This window comes from Triticum urartu, chromosome 6A (genome assembly GCF_056163025.1).
Source record: "Triticum urartu cultivar PI428250 chromosome 6A, HENAU_Tu73, whole genome shotgun sequence".
NCBI lineage: Eukaryota > Viridiplantae > Streptophyta > Magnoliopsida > Poales > Poaceae > Triticum > Triticum urartu.
Genome location: NC_141878.1, coordinates 401918461 through 401937214, shown reverse-complemented (window position 1 = coordinate 401937214; position 18754 = coordinate 401918461). Strand labels below are relative to the sequence as shown.

Below are 18754 nucleotides of genomic sequence, written 5' to 3'. Positions count from 1 at the left end.
AGTTCGTCGTGTTCTTCGTCCAGGGTAATTAAAAGTTACTTTTACTGCCCTCGTTGATTCGAATGATTATCTACAAAATCTTCAAAAGTGTTTTTCTTCATATCTTCACACACTGAACACCTCACAAGTCATCCGTTCTTGATTCATTTCTCTAAGCATCATTTTTCTTCAAGATTCCTCAATTGTGTGGATCTTCGATCTATACAACTCTGGAACCTAAGACAAAGAACGCTTAGTGAAAATCTTCAAGACTCATCTGGTCAAATTCCTCAAACTTGTTCATTTTGAAAAACCTTCTGAGAACGCATATGACCTCTCCAAATTCCTCGCAACTATACTCTGTTCACAGGTACACATGTCAGCTGCTGAATCACTAGGTTCTCATCAACTTAACTCATTTGCAGCGTTCCTCGAAGAAAAGTTGCATACTTCTTCAGAGAATTCGATTGTTCAAATTCCTCAACTGAAGAAAATGGCTGATGGTAAAAGGCCACAGAAGGGAGGAAAGAGGCCTGAGGTAAATACAGCGTTTGAAATCCCTGATGACATATATGCTGGGTATTGCACACCTACTGAGGACACCAAGAATGAGCGCAAAGTGCGCATTCAGAAGATAGAGAGGAGATGGGCAAGAGAATGGAGGGAGTACAGATATGTCACTCCTAGGTATATGAAGAAATTCGCACTCAATCCTCCATGCCCAAGAGCACCACTGGCACCTGGCCAAATTGCTGATCCCACCAGCCTCAAGCGCGGTGAGGACTATCCTGATGAATGGGCCAAGTGCCAAGGCAAGTTGGCTAAGCAAGCCAAAGAAGTAGTGAGGAAATTCAATGAAGACTCTGCTGCTGCTGCTGCCTCTGCTGAGGTCCTTGCTGTCAAGCCAAAGAAGGCTATGTCAAAGAAGCCTGCGCGCAAGCCAAGTGCTTCCTCAGTAATGCCCTCACAGCCAGAATCATCAAAGCCCTCAGGGCCAATTCCTCATGCTTCTCATGTTCCTCCAAAGTCCTCAGCTCCTCCGCCAAAGCCTTCAGTTGTTCCGACCAAATCCTCAGCACCTGTGCATCTCGCTTCGTGCCAAAGGACTGCCGGCATCTCCATTGCCTCAGGTGTCTCAGCTAGTTCCTCAGCTGCACCAAGTTCCTCAGCTGGCCCCTCACTGCTGAAGACAAAGGCCACTGCTGGATGAGGTCCACGCCCAAGTCCTCAAAAGAAGCAAGTCGCTTTCCAAGTGTCGTCTGATGAAGACGAAGCTGATGATGATGAACTTGCAGAAATCATCAGAGACAGGCAAGTCAGGGCCGCTAGAGCCAAAGGATCGGAGGTGTCACTGCTTTTGGATCCCAAGCTGATCCTCGACTACATTGATGATTGGCACAAGGACCCCAACACTCCCTTGCCTGACTTCAAGCTGACTCCTGGCCAGAGTCACATGCTAACCCACTTCATTCAAGAAGAAAAGTGGAAATTTGAGAAGGCCAGGCAGATCAAGAAAGCGCAGTACAAGAAAGAGCGCTATCTGAAGAAAAACGTTGTCTCTATGACAACTGAAGAACTTGTCACTATTCAGACTGAGATTAAGAAACTCAGTGATGACTTTGACGCATATCGCGTTGATTGGCTTGGAGCCAAGGTTTGTTTTGTGAAACTTGCGGATAACTTCACTTCCAATGTTGCAGCCCCAACGCAACAGGAAATTCCTCAGGCTGAAGCATCTGCTCAGCCTACTGAAGAAAATGCTAGCACCGCTGATAACAATCAGGCTGCTGAAGATAATGTGAGTTTCAGGGCTGATGACTGCATTCCAGCCATTGAAGAAATTGCCAGGGCACCCACTAGTGGTGTGCCTGAAGAAACTGAAGACCTCAGGGCAACTGCATCAGTTGTGCCTGAAGAAAATCAACCAGATTCCTCAGCTGCTCCTGCACCAACTTCAACTCCAATCCTTCCATCTGCATCAGATGTGAAGAAGACCAAGGCTGTAGAGCGTGCTGCAGTGAAGAAAAGGAAAGCATCAGCTGCTTCAGATTCTTCGGCTCCGAAGAAAATGAAGCCTATGACAAGCTCATTTGCAAATACGATTGATGTTATTCCCATCTCAACCAGGCCATAAAAGGACCTCGTTCCTTTTGATAAAGAATATGTGATCCCTAGAGGATCTGATAAAGAAACTCCTTCTGCTGCTTCGTCTGAACCATTGGATGAAGAAATTGAAGTGGATGCGATCCCTTCAACACCTATCATCTCCTCGCCTATGCCTCAGTTCACAGCTGAAGAGGCTGGCGTTGAAGAAATGGAAGATGAGGATGTGGACATTGGCTGCTCCACACCCTTAATCAGTGATGAATTCTGGGAAAGTCAGCATCCAAACTCTCCAATGTTCACCCCTCTACAGCAAATTCCTTAGTCCCCCACACAAACTGTTCACATGGGCTCTGAAGAAACTCATCCCACTGCATCTGTCCATGAGGAAATTCCAGCCACTAGCACTGAAGAAACTGCTGCTGCTAAACAACCAACGACGCAGACTGCCACTAAGGAGGAACCAGAAATTCCTCAGCCTGAAGAACCTGCGATTGAGATTCCTGAGGTCGTGATGCAACTCACTGACACTCCTCTGCCGAAGCCAAAGGATCCATTCTCACGCAAGCAAAAGTTCAAGGCTGATGATTTCTTCGGCGAGCACGTATTCTTCGAAGACTACAACCCATATGACTCTGCTCGCATTAGGAAGAGGCGTTTCTGGACTGCCAGTCAAGCCAATTTCTATTCCTCAGTGCTGTTCAACAAGGAGAAGATTTTCTACCATGAGCATATTCCTCACATGGATATGGAATCTCTGCCGTGCTTCGCACCAGTCCTGAGTGTTCTTCACGACGCTGGACTGCTCAACTTTTGCTCTGACATCTGCGATTGGAATGAAGAACTGATTCTTCAATTCTATGCAACACTGCACATCACCGGAGATGCTGAAGATGTGAATTCATGGGTGCTAGACTGGATGTCTGAAAACACTCACTACACTGCACCAGCCTCTAAATTGCTTCGTGCTCTACCACTTAGTCCTCCCCTTGAAGAAGCTCGCTGCATCTACAGTGAACCTGAGCTCACACATCATTACATGTAGGTGCTTATGAAACCTTTGAAGCCAGGTCAAGCACCAAGAACCAAATTCCTCGTGAAGGAATTGATGTACGTGCCCAGAACTGTCTATCGTATTCTTACGAGGACAATCAGTCCTATCAAAGGCCATGACTCATATAATGAGGAAATTGTTGGCATCATGAAGAATCTGGTATTCAACATCATTCATGGCATTCCTGTCAATTATCATGATTTCTTCATGAGGACTACGGCCAATGTTGCACTGTCTCCGTTTGAGCTGAAGCCCTATGCACCTTGGATCATGAGATTCCTCAGGACAAGGTCTTCACTCAACTACAAAGCTGATTTCCAGAATCACCTTAGCTACTTGCCCCCAATTGAAGTCCTCAAGCAGACATATTCCTCGGTTGATGGAAAGGGCAAGGCACCAGCTGTAGTAGATGAAGGCATTCGTCCATTGGATGGTCAGTTTCGCAAAGCTGCATCTTATTCCACCAATGATGACTCTGCCACACATGACTCTGCCAATGCACCTAAGTCCACTCCTCAAGCCACTGCTCCGCGCGTGATGACTGACCGTGAACTTCTGCTTAGTCTTCACCAGAAGGTGGATCGAAATCACAAAATGGGTTAAGCGTCAGTTTGGTTCACTTCTTCACAACATGACTGCCACACACAATGCAGTGAAGAAAAACCACTACTACCTCCATCAAGTCTTCGATCGCACCTGGGCAATCCTGTCACATCTATATGGTGAAGAAGATCTGAAGAACATGGGTCTCAAAGAAGATTTTGACTGGTCTGCACCTCCACCGAAGAAATTCAAGAAGGTCCAAGTTCCTTCTCTGGTGGCCAGCTCATTTTCTTCATCACGCGACACTGATGAACATGAAGATTTGGACGACACTGCGGCAGGCCCTACATCAACAAACGACCCCAACAACGCTGGCGCTCCTTCATCAACATGATTATCTTCAGGGGCGTTAGTCCTCATTTTCGATCCTTTTGGTCATTCGATGACAAAGGGGGAGAAATATGAGTTAGTCTTCAAGCGGGTCTACTATATGGCATTTTTTTGCTAAGTTACAACTCTCGTTCTTCTGAAACTTTATTGGATCCAGTGGTAATCTTAAACCCGATGGTGCTCTGATACTTTTGATGCACTATGCTTTGATACTTTTGATGCACTATTCTGCATGCTTATTCCTCGTTAAATATTATTGCACGCATGCTGAGTTTCATCAGGCACCATATTTCATCATGCATTTCAAATTCTTCATATTATATGTTAAATGCGTGTATGAATTACAAGATATAAGGGGAGATCTCCATGATTCAACTCTTCAAGTGTGCATTGCTTCAAAAGCAAATTCCTCACTATGCACATCTTTAGGGGGAGTTCTTCTATATCTTGCAATCAAATTCCTCAATATCAGTAGTTACACTTCATATGTTTATCCCCGTTGAAAACTTAACCTATATTGTCATCAATCACCAAAAAGGGGGAGATTGTAAGTGCATCTAGTGCCCCTTAGTGATTTTAGTGTATTGAAGACTTATAGGTTAAGGGACTAATGAGTTTGTGAGTGTACACATGTCTATAAGTCTATGAGGAGTTTGATATTTACAGGAAAAGTCGACCCCCAAAAATGAATATCTTCGACTGAAGATTTTGGTATTTCTGAAGACTTTCATGAAGACTTTAAAAGTGAAGAAATTGGTGTGTCCGTGAAGACTTGATATTCATGCGAAGAATATGAAGCTTGAAGACTTTCGTTTTCATAGTTTTGTTTTTCTCTTTCTTGAGTCATAGGAAACACCGTACTGTTAAAGGGGGTCGAGGAAATACTAAGGAAAAATTTCCATGTGATGCTCAACTCAAAATCCTACATCTACCAATCCCTTCGAGTGAAGCCATTGGAAATCTCATATAGTTCAGTCAATTTCTTCAGTGACAGAGACGAAGTTCTTCTGGTCTCTGAGGAATTTGTCCTGACTGAGGAGTTAGGAATTCGCTAGTGCGGATTGCCTACACAGTGAGGAACATGATAGCCCTGAGGATTTTACTACTCAAAATTCCGACCGTTGTTGTGCTATGCGCCAGCTGTCCCAAAATATCTATCCACCTAACGGTCATATCATTGAAGGGCATTTATGTCTTATCATGTCAGGCTGCTCCCTAGGCTATAAATAGCCGCCCCCTACAACCACTAGCTGGTTGGCTGCTCCGAGAGAAACTAACACTTGTCATTTGAGAGCAACCCATCCTCCAAGGACTTTGAGCGAAAATCATCAAGTGAGGAAAAACCAAAAACCCAAAACCCAAACACCTAAAAACCCCAAGTGATTGAGCATCACTGAAGAGATTGATCCTGAGTGGATCCGACGCTTGCTACCTTTCAAGACTATGCTTCTTCCAGATGGTTAGGCGTCATGGTCTAGAGCATCCAAGAGGAATTATGGATCGCCGAGTGACCAAGTTTGTGAAGGTTTGGAAGTCGCCTGAAGACTTACCACGAGTGATTGGACGAGGTCTGTGTGACCTTAGTTCAAGGAGAATACGGTGAGTACTGGGTGTCTTGGACTAAGTGTCCTTGACTGGGTGTCCGAGACTGTGTGTCCTCGAGTTTAAATACTCAGCCGCTCCAACCAAACGTACAACTGAGACAGCAGTTGGAACTGGTCTACCAAATCATTGTCTTCATCAAGCTTACTGGTTCTATTTCCTCAACTCTTTCATTTCCTCATAACTGTGTTGTGTGCTTGTTCATATCTGTGTTTGAAGACCTTGACTGAAGACTTTCTCAATTTCCTCAGTTCAATTTCTTCAGTCTGTTTGTCTTCATCCTGTGTTATCTTGTGATTACGCTTCCTGTACTCTGTGCCTGTCTTCATTTCATCATGATGACTATGCTTGTATTCTGTTATGTTTACTTTTGAGTACTTATTCCGCTCCTAGTAGTTCTTCGCTAAGGAATTTCCTCACCGACAAATTCCTCAGTGAAGAATTTCATAAAAATCGCCTATTCACCCCCCAGTCGATATAACGCACTTTCACACACCACCCCCGAAAGCATTGGTAGGTCGCCGCTATCGCCGGTGCCTCCATCCTCAACCTCTGCCTATGTGCCCGGGAGCTCGAGGAGCCAATGGCCAAAAAGAGGTTTATCACTGCCTTTTTGCCCGACGCCGCGCGAGGTGGCCACCGAGGTGTCCCCGTCGTCCTCCGCGGGCTCGATTCGCCATCGCCGGTCCCCCGACCCTCCCGCCGCAGCGCCCCTACGCCAGTTCGAGGACTTCCCCGTCCTCCCTTGGACCCGACAGCCAACGAGGTCCTACCTCGGGGTCCAACAGCGGCGGTGGGGACGTGGGTCGACGAGATTACAGATCGGGAGACCCACACCCGCTGGTGGCTCGGTAGCTTCCACACGGTCGAGCTCGCGGCCATGGAGTACGACCGCTGGCAGGTCCCCTACCACGACGCAGCGGCTAGGCTCAATTTGCCCTTCGGCACACGTCCGGTCGACCTTGTTCCGCCGGAGCCAGGGTGGTGAGCTCGTCTATGGCGCGGGAGGACCGCGAGGTGTGGGAGCGCCTCGAGGCTGAGGCCGCCGATGAGGCCTGCATGCAAGAGCTCCGCTGGCAGCACCCGAAGCTCGTGGAGGCGGAGCGGGCGATCTTTGCCGGTGTGGAGGGCGGCGAGGTTATCGCGCTCTCCTCCGATGACGAGGTCGAAGGCGGCGAGGACGGCGGCGCGGAGGGTGGCGAGGTTATCGCGCTGTCCTCCGATGACGAGCTCGAAGGCGGCGGCGACGGTGGCGCGGAGGGCGTCGAGGTGGGCCCCGAGGACGAGGAGATCGACGTCGACGAGTGGAGGAGTGCCTTCCCCAACGACCCCGACGACGGCACCGGCCTGGACCCGGCTCGCGGCACACCGTACATGACGAGGAAGGATTGGCTCAACCTCTACTTCGACCGGAAGTAGTTTAGCTTAGTTTAAATTTATGTTTTATATTTGGTTATGCAAAACTATCTATGTTTATGTTTGAATGCATGCTACTTTCGGTTGAACCTGCTTTGAACTTGATCAAATGGAAGTTTACAACCTTAAGTTTAGGGGATCGACTAGAAAAGGCCAAAAATTGCTGGAGTATATATATATATACACTAAGGGTTTTAGTCCTTTAACTTTTTAAGGATATGACTTGTTTATTTCAGTTCTTCACAATGTGCTGCTCTATATGTGCAACTAGAATAGTGTGGATCTCGTGTAGATGGAATAAGTTTCTCGTCGCCTAGCCCCCGCCCCGATGATGCTTCTAGTGTCACCGGAGGGCGTGTGGAGGTTTGTCTCGGGTGAATCTCGTGGGATTCGGTCCATGTTTGTATTCGGTGGATCCGCTTGGATCCGATCTTTGTTCGTCTATGTTCATGTGTCTACATGTTGGATCCTTCCAATCTATGTTTCTTTTCACTGGCGACGATTGTTGTCCTGGTGCGCTGGTCCTCTAGGTCTTAGCATGACGACTTCCCGATTGTTTATTGCAACAAGGTTTGCCCCGACTCCAGTGATGGAGGCGTGATGACGGCGGTGTGCCTACGACACGCTCTAGTGCTTGTAGTCGTCGCTGGGTGGTCTATGGACCCCGGATGTAATTTTTACTTCTGGTGTTTTTTGTACTACCTTGATAGTTAATGAACAGATTGGATGTTTTTTCCTGCAAAAAAGATACATTAATCCAACTCAAATCAAAATGCACAAAAATCCCAAAATAATGTTGGGGACCAGTTCGTGGACAAGGATGCATGGAGCCGGCCATCCAACACCATCTGCATACATCCAGGCCCAATTTTTTAAGTCCGCACGTTTAAATAGCTGCATGTATAGTCTAGAATAGTTCAAATGCTCAAATATTACACTCCAACATTGTTGTCCCCCTTAACCGCCAAGAAATGCTCAATCAGATCTTCCTTCAGTTGCTCGTGAGTTGCTCAATGTCGATTTTGTCGATGCATTTGAACAAAACTCTTCGACCGTGGTTGGATTCTGGTCTAGAAGTTCGATAGGATCACCCATGTTCTCAAATTCAAGAGCTGTCGCAACATTCTCACCCTCATCCTCCACGATCATGTTGTGCATGATCAGACAACATGTCATCACCTCCCACAAGGTCTTCAGATCCCATTGTTTAGTAGGTCTGCGGACAAATGCGAAACATGCCCACAGAACTCCAAATGCCCTCTCAACATTCTTTCTAGCCGCTTCTAGTCTTTGGACAAAGTGAGACTTTTTCTGGCAATTGTGTTAGAGATGGTGTTGACAAAGGTAGCCCATGGAGGATAGATATATACCATCAACCAGATAGTAGCCCATGTTGTACTCATGCCCATTGACAGTATAGTGCCACGGATGAGATTTTGATTCGGTCAGCCTAGCAAACAATGGTGATCGCTACAACACATTGTTGTCATTGTGAGGCCCGGGAATGCCAAAGAAAGCGTGCAAAATCCAAAGATCATGTGATGCAACTGCTTCAAGAATGATGGTGGGCTTCTTAACATGACCCTGATATTGCCCCTGTAAAGCTTTCGAGTAGTTCTTCCATTCCTAATGCATACAGTTAAGAGATACGAGCAAACCTGGCCACCCTCTTACTTACGAGATTGCTAAGATCCTCTCGGTGTCTACCATAGTTGGCTCTCTTAGGTACAGAGGTCCAAACACCTCGACCATGGCAGTTGCAAACCTGACCATGTCATCTCCATATGTGCTCTCAAACACCCGCAAGTACATGTCCCACGAATCAGTGGCAGTGCCATATGCAAGCATTCGTAGTGCGGCCTTGCACTTTTGGTAACCAGAGAACTCAATCATTCCCACGTTCCCTCTTCATTATGAAGTAGTCATCAAAGGACCAGATGCCATGGTAGAGACGATCAAAGATGCGCATTCGAAAGCACCGGCAAAAAATGTCGGCAAAGAGGGCACCAGGGGGCAAAGAAGTCGTTCATCAATGTCAGATGGCTGCACGCCCTGTTGCGATTGAGCACTCGATGACCCTTGATCGATCCCTTGCAATTAAGAACACGCTCCTCCGCACGCTCCGCATCCGTAAGCACTGTCTTCATCATTGTTGTCTTACCCGTGTAGTCCTCCTCGTCGAATGAGCCGTTGGATGACTCAACATAATGCTCATATATGTACTCCACATCCGAATGCATTGCTTCAAATAAGAAGGGATAAAAAATAGCTCAGACAATTCACCGAACAATTGCCAGGCATGGTGAGTATTGTAGGAGCGGATGGTACCTACACAGCGGTCGGAGGGGAGGTGTGGAACGGTGGCGGAGGAGAAGCGAATGAAGCCCGGGTGTACCGTTGGAGGTGATGGGCTCGTTGGGTTCTGGCAGGGGTGTGGCGCGGCGGCCGTGGTGGTGGAGCGGCGGCAAAGGCAAGAGAGAGAAGCTGACGGAGAGAAAATGGGAGGATGGAGGCGCGGGGTCGTGGGGTTGGGTTGGCCGGAGGCGTTGGAGTCCTACGTGCTGAAGGAAATATGCCCTAGAGGCAATAATAAAGTTATTATTTATTTTCTTATATCATGATAAATGTTTATTATTCATGCTAGAATTGTATTAACCGGAAACATGATACATGTGTGAATACATAGACAAACAGAGTGTCACTAGTATGCCTCTACTTGACTAACTCGTTGATCAAAGATGGTTATGTTTCCTAGCCATAGACAAAGAGTTGTAATTTGATTAATGGGATCACATCATTAGGAGAATGATGTGATTGACTTGACCCATTCCGTTAGCTTAGCACTTGATCGTTTAGTTTGTTGCTATTGCTTTCTTCATGAATTATACATGTTCCTATGACTATGAGATTATGCAACTCCCGTTTACCAGAGGAACACTTTGTGTGCTACCAAACGTCACAACGTAACTGGGTGATTATAAAGGTGCTCTACGGGTGTCTCTGAAGGTACTTGTTGGTTGTCGTATTTCGAGATTAGGATTTGTCACTCCAATTGTCGAAGAGGTATCTTTGGGCCCACTCAGTAATGCACATCACTTAAGCCTTGCAAGCATTGCAACTAATGAGTTAGTTGCGGGATGATGTGTTACGGAACGAGTAAAAAGACTTGTCGGTAATGAGATTGAACTAGGTATTGAGATACCGACGATCGAATCTCGCGCAAGTAACATACCGATGACAAAGGGAACAACATATGTTCTTATGCGGTTTGACCGATAAAGATCTTCGTAGAATATGTAGGAGCCAATATGAGCATCCAGGTTCCGCTATTGGTTATTGACCGGAGACGTGTCTCGGTCATGTCTACATAGTTCTCGAACCTGTAGGGTCCGCACGCTTAAAGTTCGATGACGGTTATATTATGAGTTTATGTGTTTTGATGTACCGAAGGTAGTTCGAAGTCCCGGATATGATCACAAACATGATGAGGAGTCTCGAAATGGTCAAGACATGAAGATTGATATATTGGATGACTATATTCGGACACCGGAATGGTTCTGGGAGTTATCGGATATATACCAGAGTACACAAGGGTTACTAGAACCCCCCCGGAGGTTAATGGGCCTCATGGGCCCAATTGGTGAAAGAGGAGAGGCGGCCAAGGGGCAGCCGCGCGCCCCTCCCCTCCCAAGTCCGAATTGGACTAGGAAGGGGGCGGCGCTCCCCCTTTTCTTTCTCCCTCTTTCTCCTTCCCTCTCCTCTCCTACTCCAACATGAAAAGGGGGGAGTCCTACTCCCGGTGGGAGTAGGACTCCTCATGGGGCGCTCCAAGGGTGACCGACCCCCTCCCCCTCCTCTACCCCTTTATATACGGGGAGGGAGGCACCCCCTAGAGACACAACAATTGATCCCTTGGATCTCTTAGCCGTGTGCGGTGCCCCCCTCCACCATAATCCACCTCAGTCATATTGTAGCGGTGCTTAGGCGAAGCCCTGCGTCAGTAGAACATCATCATCATCACCACGCCGTCGTGCTGATGGAACTCTCCCTCAAAGCTCGGCTGGATCGGAGTTCGAGGGACGTCATCGAGTTGAACTTGTGCAGAACTCGGAGGTGCCATGTGTTCGGTGCTTGATCGGCCGGATCGTGAAGACGTACGACTACATCAACCACGTTGTGCTAACGCTTTTGCTTTCGGTCTACGAGGGTACGTGGACAACACTCTCCCCTCTCGTTGCTATGCATCACCATGATCTTGCATGTGCATAGGATTTTTTTTAAAATTACTACGTTCCCCAACAGTGGCATCCGAGCCTGGTTTTATGTGTTGATGTTATATGCACGAGTAGAACACAGGTGAGTTGTGGGCGATACAAGTCATACTTCTTACCAGCATGTCATACTTTGGTTCGGCGGTATTGTTGGATGAAGCGGCCCGGACCGACATTACGCGTACGCTTACGCGAGACTGGTTCTCCCGACGTGCTTTGCACACAGGTGGCTGGCGGGTGTCAGTTTCTGCAACTTTAGTTGAACCGAGTGTGGCTACACCCGGTCCTTGAGAAGGTTAAAACAACACTAACTTGACGAACTATCGTTGTGGTTTTGATGCGTAGGTAAGAACAGTTCTTGCTCAGCCCGTAGCAGCCACATAAAACTTGCAACAACAAAGTAGAGGACGTCTAACTTGTTTTTACAGGGCGTGTTGTGATGTGATATGGTCAAGGCATGATGTTATTTTTTTGTTGTATGAGATGATCATTTTTTGTAACCGAGTTATTGGCAACTGGCAGGAGCCATATGGTTGTCGCTTTATTGTATGCAATGCAATCGCCCTGTAATGCTTTACTTTATCACTAAGCGGTAGCGATAGTCGTAGAAGCATAAGTTGGCGAGACGACAACGATGCTACGATGGAGATCAAAGTGTAACGCCGGTGACAATGGTGATCATGACGGTGCTTCGGAGATGAAGATCACAAGCCCAAGATGATGATGGCCATATCATATCACTTATATTGATTGCATGTGATGTTTATCTTTTATGCATCTTATCTTGCTTTGGTTGACGGTAGCATTATAAGATGATCTCTCACTAAATTATCAAGGTATAAGTGTTCTTCCTGAGTATGCACCGTTGCGAAAGTTCTTCGTGCTGAGACACCACGTGATGATCGGGTGTGATAGGCTCTACGTTCAAATACAACGGGTGCAAAACAGTTGCACACGCGGAATACTTAGGTTAAACTTGACGAGCCTAGCGTATGCAGATATGGCCTCGGAACACTGAGACCCAAAGGTCGAGCGTGAATCATATAGTAGATATGATCAACATAGTGATGTTCACCATTGAAACTACTCCATCTCACATGATGATCGGACATGGTTTAGTTGATTTGGATCACGTGATCACTTAGAGGATTAGAGGGATGTCTATCTAAGTGGGAGTTCTTAAGTAATATGATTAATTAAATTTAAATTTATCATGAACTTAGTACCTGATAGTTTTTTGCTTGTCTATGTTGATTGTAGATAGATGGCTCGTGTTGTTGTTTCGTTGAATTTTAATGCGTTCCTTGAGAAAGCAAAGTTGAAAGATGATGGTAGCAATTACACGGACTTGGTCCGTAACTTGAGGATTATCCTCATTGCTGCACAGAAAAATTACGTCCTGGAAGCACCACTGGGTGCCAGGCCTGCTGCAGATGCTGCTGATAATGTTAAGAACGTTTGGCAGAGTAAAGCTGATGACTACTCGATAGTTCAGTGTGCCATGCTTTACGGCTTAGAACCGGGACTTCAACAATGTTTTGAACGTCATGGAGCATATGAGATGTTCCAGGAGTTGAAGTTAATATTTCAAGCAAATACCCAGATTGAGAGATACGAAGTCTCCAATAAGTTCTATAGCTGCAAGATGGAGGAGAATAGTTCTGTCAGTGAACATATACTCCAAATGTCTAGGTATCATAATCACTTGACTCAACTGGGAGTTAATCTTCCTGTTGATAGTGTCATTGACAGAATTCTTCAATTACTGCCACCAAGCTACAAAAACTTCGTGATGAACTATAATATGCAAGGGATGAATAAGACAATTCCCGAGCTCTTCGCGATGCTAAAGGCTGCAGAGGTAGAAATCAAAAAGGAGCATCAAGTGTTGATGGTCAACAAGACCATTAGTTTCATGAAAAAGGGTAAAGGGAAGAATAAGGGGAACTTCAATAAGAATGGCAAACAAGTTGCTACTCAAGAGAAGAAACCCAAGTCTGGACCTAAGCCTGAAACTGAGTGCTTCTACTGCAAACAGACTGGTCACTGGAAGTGGAACTGCCCCAAGTATTTGGCGGATAAGAAGGATGGCAAGGTGAACAAAGGTATATGTGATATACATGTTATTGATGTGTACCTTACTAATGCTCGCAGTAGCACCTGGGTATTTGATACTGGTTCTGTTGCTAATATTTGCAACTCGAAACAGGGACTACAGATTAAGCGAAGATTGGCTAAGGACGAGGTGACGATGCGCGTGGGAAATGGTTCCAAAGTCGATGTGATCGCAGTCGGCACGCTACCTCTACATATACCTTCGGGATTAGTTTTAGACCTGAATAATTATTATTTGGTGCCAGCATTAAGCATGAACATTATATCTGGATCTTGTTTGATGCGAGACGGTTATTCATTTAAATCAGAGAATAATGATTGTTCTATTTATATGAGTAATATCTTTTATGGTCATGTACCCTTGAAGAGTGGTCTATTCTTATCGAATCTCGATAGTAGTGATACACATATTCATAATATTGAAGCCAAAAGATGCAGAGTTGATAATGATAGTGCAACTTATTTGTGGCACTGCCGTTTAAGTCATATTGGTGTAAAGCGCATGAAGAAGCTCCATACTGATGGACTTTTGGAACCACTTGACTGTGAATCACTTGGTACTTGCGAACCGTGCCTCATGGGCAAGATGACTAAAACGCCGTTCTCCGGAACTATGGAGCGAGCAACAGATTTGTTGGAAATCATACATACAGATGTATGTGGTCTGATGAATGTTGAGGCTCGCGACGGGTATCATTATTTTCTCACCTTCACAGATGATTTAAGCAGATATGGGTGTATCTACTTAATGAAACATAAGTTTAAAACATTTGAAAAGTTCAAAGAATTTCAGAGTGAAGTTGAAAATCATCGTAACAAGAAAATAAAGTTTCTACGATCTGATCGTGGAGGAGAATATTTGAGTTACGAGCTTGGTCTTCATTTGAAACAATGCGGAATAGTTTCGCAACTCACGCCACCCGGAACACCACAACGTAATGGTGTGTCCGAATGTCGTAATCGTACTTTACTAGATATGGTGCGATATATGATGTCTCTTACTGATTTATCGCTATCATTTTGGGGTTATGCTTTAGAGACGGCTGCATTCACGTTAAATAGGGCACCATCGAAATCCGTTGAGACGACGCCTTATGAACTATGGTTTGGCAAGAAACCAAAGATGTCGTTTCTTAAAGTTTGGGGCTGCGATGCTTATGTGAAAAAACTTCAACCTGATAAGCTCGAACCCAAATCGGAGAAATGTGTCTTCATAGGATACCCAAAGGAAATTGTTGGGTACACCTTCTATCACAGATCTGAAGGCAAAACATTTGTTGCTAAATTTAGATCCTTTCTAGAGAAGGAGTTTCTCTCGAAAGAAGTGAGTGGGAGGAAAGTAGAACTTGATGAGGTAACTGTACCTGCTCCCTTATTGGAAAGTAGTTCATCACAGAAACCGGTTCCTGTGACACCTACACCAATTAGTGAGAAAGTTAATGATGATGATCATGAAACTTCAGATCAAGTTGTTACTAAACCGCGTGGTTCAACCAGAGTAAGATCCGCACCAGAGTGGTGTAGTAATCCTGTCCTGGAGGTTATGTTGCTAGACCATGACGAACCTACGAACTATGAAGAAGCGATGGTGAGCCCAGATTCCGCAAAATGGCTCGAGGCCATGAAATCTGAGATGGGATCCATGTATGAGAACAAAGTGTGGACTTTGGTTGACTTGCCCGTTGATCGGCAAGCCATTGAAAATAAATGGATCTTCAAGAAGAAGACTGACGCTGATGGTAATGTTACTGTCTATAAAGCTAGACTTGTTGCAAAAGGTTTTCGACAAGTTCAAGGGATTGACTACGATGAGACTTTCTCACCCGTAGCGATGCTTAAGTCTGTCCGAATCATGTTAGCAATTGTTGCATTTTATGATTATGAAATTTGGCAAATGGATGTCAAAACTGCATTCCTGAATGGATTTCTGGGAGAATAGTTGTATATGATGCAACCGGAAGGTTTTGTCGATCCAAAGGGAGCTAACAAAGTGTGCAAGCTCCAGCGATCCATTTATGGACTGGTGCAAGCCTCTCGGAGTTGGAATAAACGTTTTGATAGTGTGATCAAAGCATATGGTTTTATACAGACTTTTGGAGAAGACTGTATTTACAAGAAAGTGAGTGGGAGCTCTGTAGCATTTCTGATATTATATGTGGATGACATATTGTTGATTAGAAATGATATAGAATTTCTGGATAGCATAAAAGGATATTTGAATAATAGTTTTTCAATGTAACACCTCGGTGAAGCTGCTTATATATTGGGCATCAAGATCTATAGAGATAGATCAAGACGCTTAATTGGACTTACACAAAGCACATACCTTGACAAAGTTTTGAAGAAGTTCAAAATGGATCAAGCAAAGAAAGGGTTCTTGCCTGTGTTACAAGGTATGAAGTTGAGTAAGACTCAATGCCCGACCACTGCAGAAGATAGAGAGAAAATGAAAGATGTTCCCTATGCTTCATCCATAGGCTCTATCATGTATGCAATGCTGTGTACCAGACCTGATGTGTGCCTTGCTATTAGTTTAGCAGGGAGGTACGAAAGTAATCCAGGAGTGGATCACTGGACAGCGGTCAAAAACATCCTGAAATACCTGAAAAGGACGAAGGATGTGTTTCTCGTTTATGCAGGTGACAGAGAGCTCGTCGTAAATGGTTACGTCGATGCAAGCTTTGACACTGATCCGGACGATTCTAAATCGCAAAGCGAATACGTATTTTTATTAAATGGTGGAGTTGTCAGTTGGTGCAGTTCTAAACAAAGCGTCGTAGCGGGGTCTACATGTGAAGCGGAGTACATAGCTGCTCTGGAAGCAGCAAATGAAGGAGTTCATATCCGATCTAGGTGTCATACCTAGTGCATCGGGTCCAATGAAAATCTTTTGTGACAATACTGGTGCAATTGCTTTGGCAAAGGAATCCAGATTTCACAAGAGAACCAAGCACATCAAGAGGTGCTTCAACTCCATCCGGGATCAAGTCCAGGTGGGAGACATGGAGATTTGCAAGATACATACGGATCTGAATGTTGCTGACCCGTTGACTAAGCCTCTTCCACGAGCAAAACATGATCAACACCAAGGCTCCATGGGTGTTAGAATCATTACTGTGTAATCTAGATTATTGACTCTAGTGCAAGTGGGAGACTGAAGGAAATATGCCCTAGAGGCAATAATAAAGTTATTATTTATTTCCTTATATCATGATAAATGTTTATTATTGATGCTAGAATTGTATTAACCGGAAACATGATACATGTGCGAATACATAGACAAACAGAGTGTCACTAGTATGCCTCTACTTGACTAGCTCGTTGATCAAAGATGGTTATGTTTCCTAGCCATAGACAAAGAGTTGTCATTTGATTAACGAGATCACATCATTAGGAGAATGATGTGATTGACTTGACTCATTCCGTTAGCTTAGCACTTGATCGTTTAGTTTGTTGCTATTGATTTCTTCATGACTTATACATGTTCCTATGACTATGAGATTATGCAACTCCTGTTTACCGGAGGAACACTTTGTGTGCTACCAAATGTCACAACGTAACTGGGTGATTATAAAGGTGCTCTACAGGTGTCTCCAAAGGTACTTGTTGGGTTGGCGTATTTCGAGATTAGGATTTGTCACTCCGATTGTCGGAGAGGTATCTCTGGGCCCACTCGGTAATGCACATCACTTAAGCCTCAAGCATTGCAACTAATGTGTTAGTTGCGGGATGATGTGTTACGGAACCAGTAAAGAGACTTGCCGGTAACGAGATTTAACTAGGTATTGAGATACCGACGATCGAATCTCGGGCAAGTAACATACCAATGACACAGGGAACAATGTATGTTGTTATGCGGTTTGACCGATAAAGATCTTCGTAGAATATGTAGGAGCCAATATGAGCATCCAAGTTCCGCTATTGGTTATTGACCGGAGACGTGTCTTGGTCATGTCTACATAGTTCTCGAACCCGTAGGGTCCACACGCTTAAAGTTCGATGACAGTTATATTATGAGTTTATGTGTTTTGATGTACCGAAGGTAGTTCGGAGTCCCGGATGTGATCACGGACATGACGAGGAGTCTCGAAACGGTCGAGACATGAAGATTGATATATTGGACGACTATATTCGGACACCGGAATGGTTCCGGGGGTTATCGGATATATACCGGAGTACCGGGGGGGTTACCGGAACCCCCCCGGAGGATTAATGGGCCTCATGGGCCCAATTGGTGAAAGAGAAGAGTCGGCCAAGGGGCAGGCGCGCGCCCCTCCCCTCCCAAGTCCGAATTGGACTAGGAAGTGGGGCGGCGCCCCCCCTTTTCTTTCTCCCTCTTTCTCCTTCCCTCTCCTCTCCTACTCCAACATGAAAAGGGGGGAGTCCTACTCCCATCGGGAGTAGGACTCCTCATGGGGCATGCCAAGGGTGGCCGGCCCCTCCCCCTCCTCTACTCCTTTGTATACGGGGAGGGAGGCACCCCCTAGAGGCACAACATTTGATCCCTTGGATCTCTTAGCCGTGTGCGGTGCCCCCCTCCACCATAATCCACCTCGGTCATATCATAGCGGTGTTTAGGCGAAGCCCTGCGTCGGTAGAACATCATCATCGTCACCACACCGTCGTGCTGATGGAACTCTCCCTCAAAGCTCGGCTGGATCGGAGTTCGAGGGACGTCATCAAGTTGAATGTGTGCAGAACTCGGAGGTGTCGTGCGTTCGGTGCTTGATCGGTCGGATCGTGAAGACGTATGACTACATCAATCGCGTTGTGCTAATGCTTCCGCTTTCGGTCTATGAGGGTATGTGGACAACACTCTCCCCTCTCGTTGCTATACATCACCATGATCTTGCGTGTGCGTAGGATTTTTTTTGAAATTACTACGTTCCCCAACACGTGGTTGTTGTCCGGACTCCCGCAAAGCTCTCGGTTTATCTCAAGCTTGTCGAAAAAAGTACGTCTGGACCGCTCGACGGACTGATACATGCCCGCGATGGACGGCTAAACACGTCTGAACCGACGGTTGCGGGCGGTTTGATGGTTCGCTTTGGAGATGCCCTAAAAGCATCGCCTTCTCTTCTCTTTCGTGCATAGATCAACCGATATATCGTGACATACTAGGTATTTTACATATCACACGTTTTGTACGAGACACGACTATAGCGCGTCATTACTTCTCACGCCAAACAATAGCAACCGCTCGATGCGACAATCCCGTAATCACGCCTCACCCCTCTTTGTACATATATTCATCGAACCGTCGTCTTCCATCTCTCGCCAC

The 18754-nt window shown here is 45.7% G+C and overlaps 1 protein-coding gene across 1 annotated transcript; it reads right to left on the bottom strand.

Annotated features, from left to right (window-relative positions):
- Positions 1-8062: 8062 nt before the first annotated feature.
- On the bottom strand, positions 8063-8980 carry LOC147965402 (uncharacterized). The gene is made up of 2 exons (XM_087530444.1): positions 8766-8980; positions 8063-8303 (listed from the first exon to the last, which is right to left on the bottom strand). The coding sequence occupies exons 1-2, from the start codon at positions 8978-8980 to the stop codon at positions 8063-8065; spliced, it is 456 nt and encodes a 151-aa protein (XP_087386570.1).
- Between the last annotated feature and the right edge of the window lie 9774 nt (positions 8981-18754).

What these genes read in the sequence shown, in the direction of transcription:
- LOC147965402 (XM_087530444.1), bottom strand. Translation starts at nt 8,980, where the DNA reads ATGATTGAGTTCTCTGGTTACCAAAAGTGCAAGGCCGCACTACGAATG. An exon ending in GAGAGGATCTTAGCAATCTC is followed by an intron (nt 8,304 to 8,765) that starts GTAAGTAAGAGG and finishes ATTTGTCCGCAG; the next exon opens with ACCTACTAAACAATGGGATC.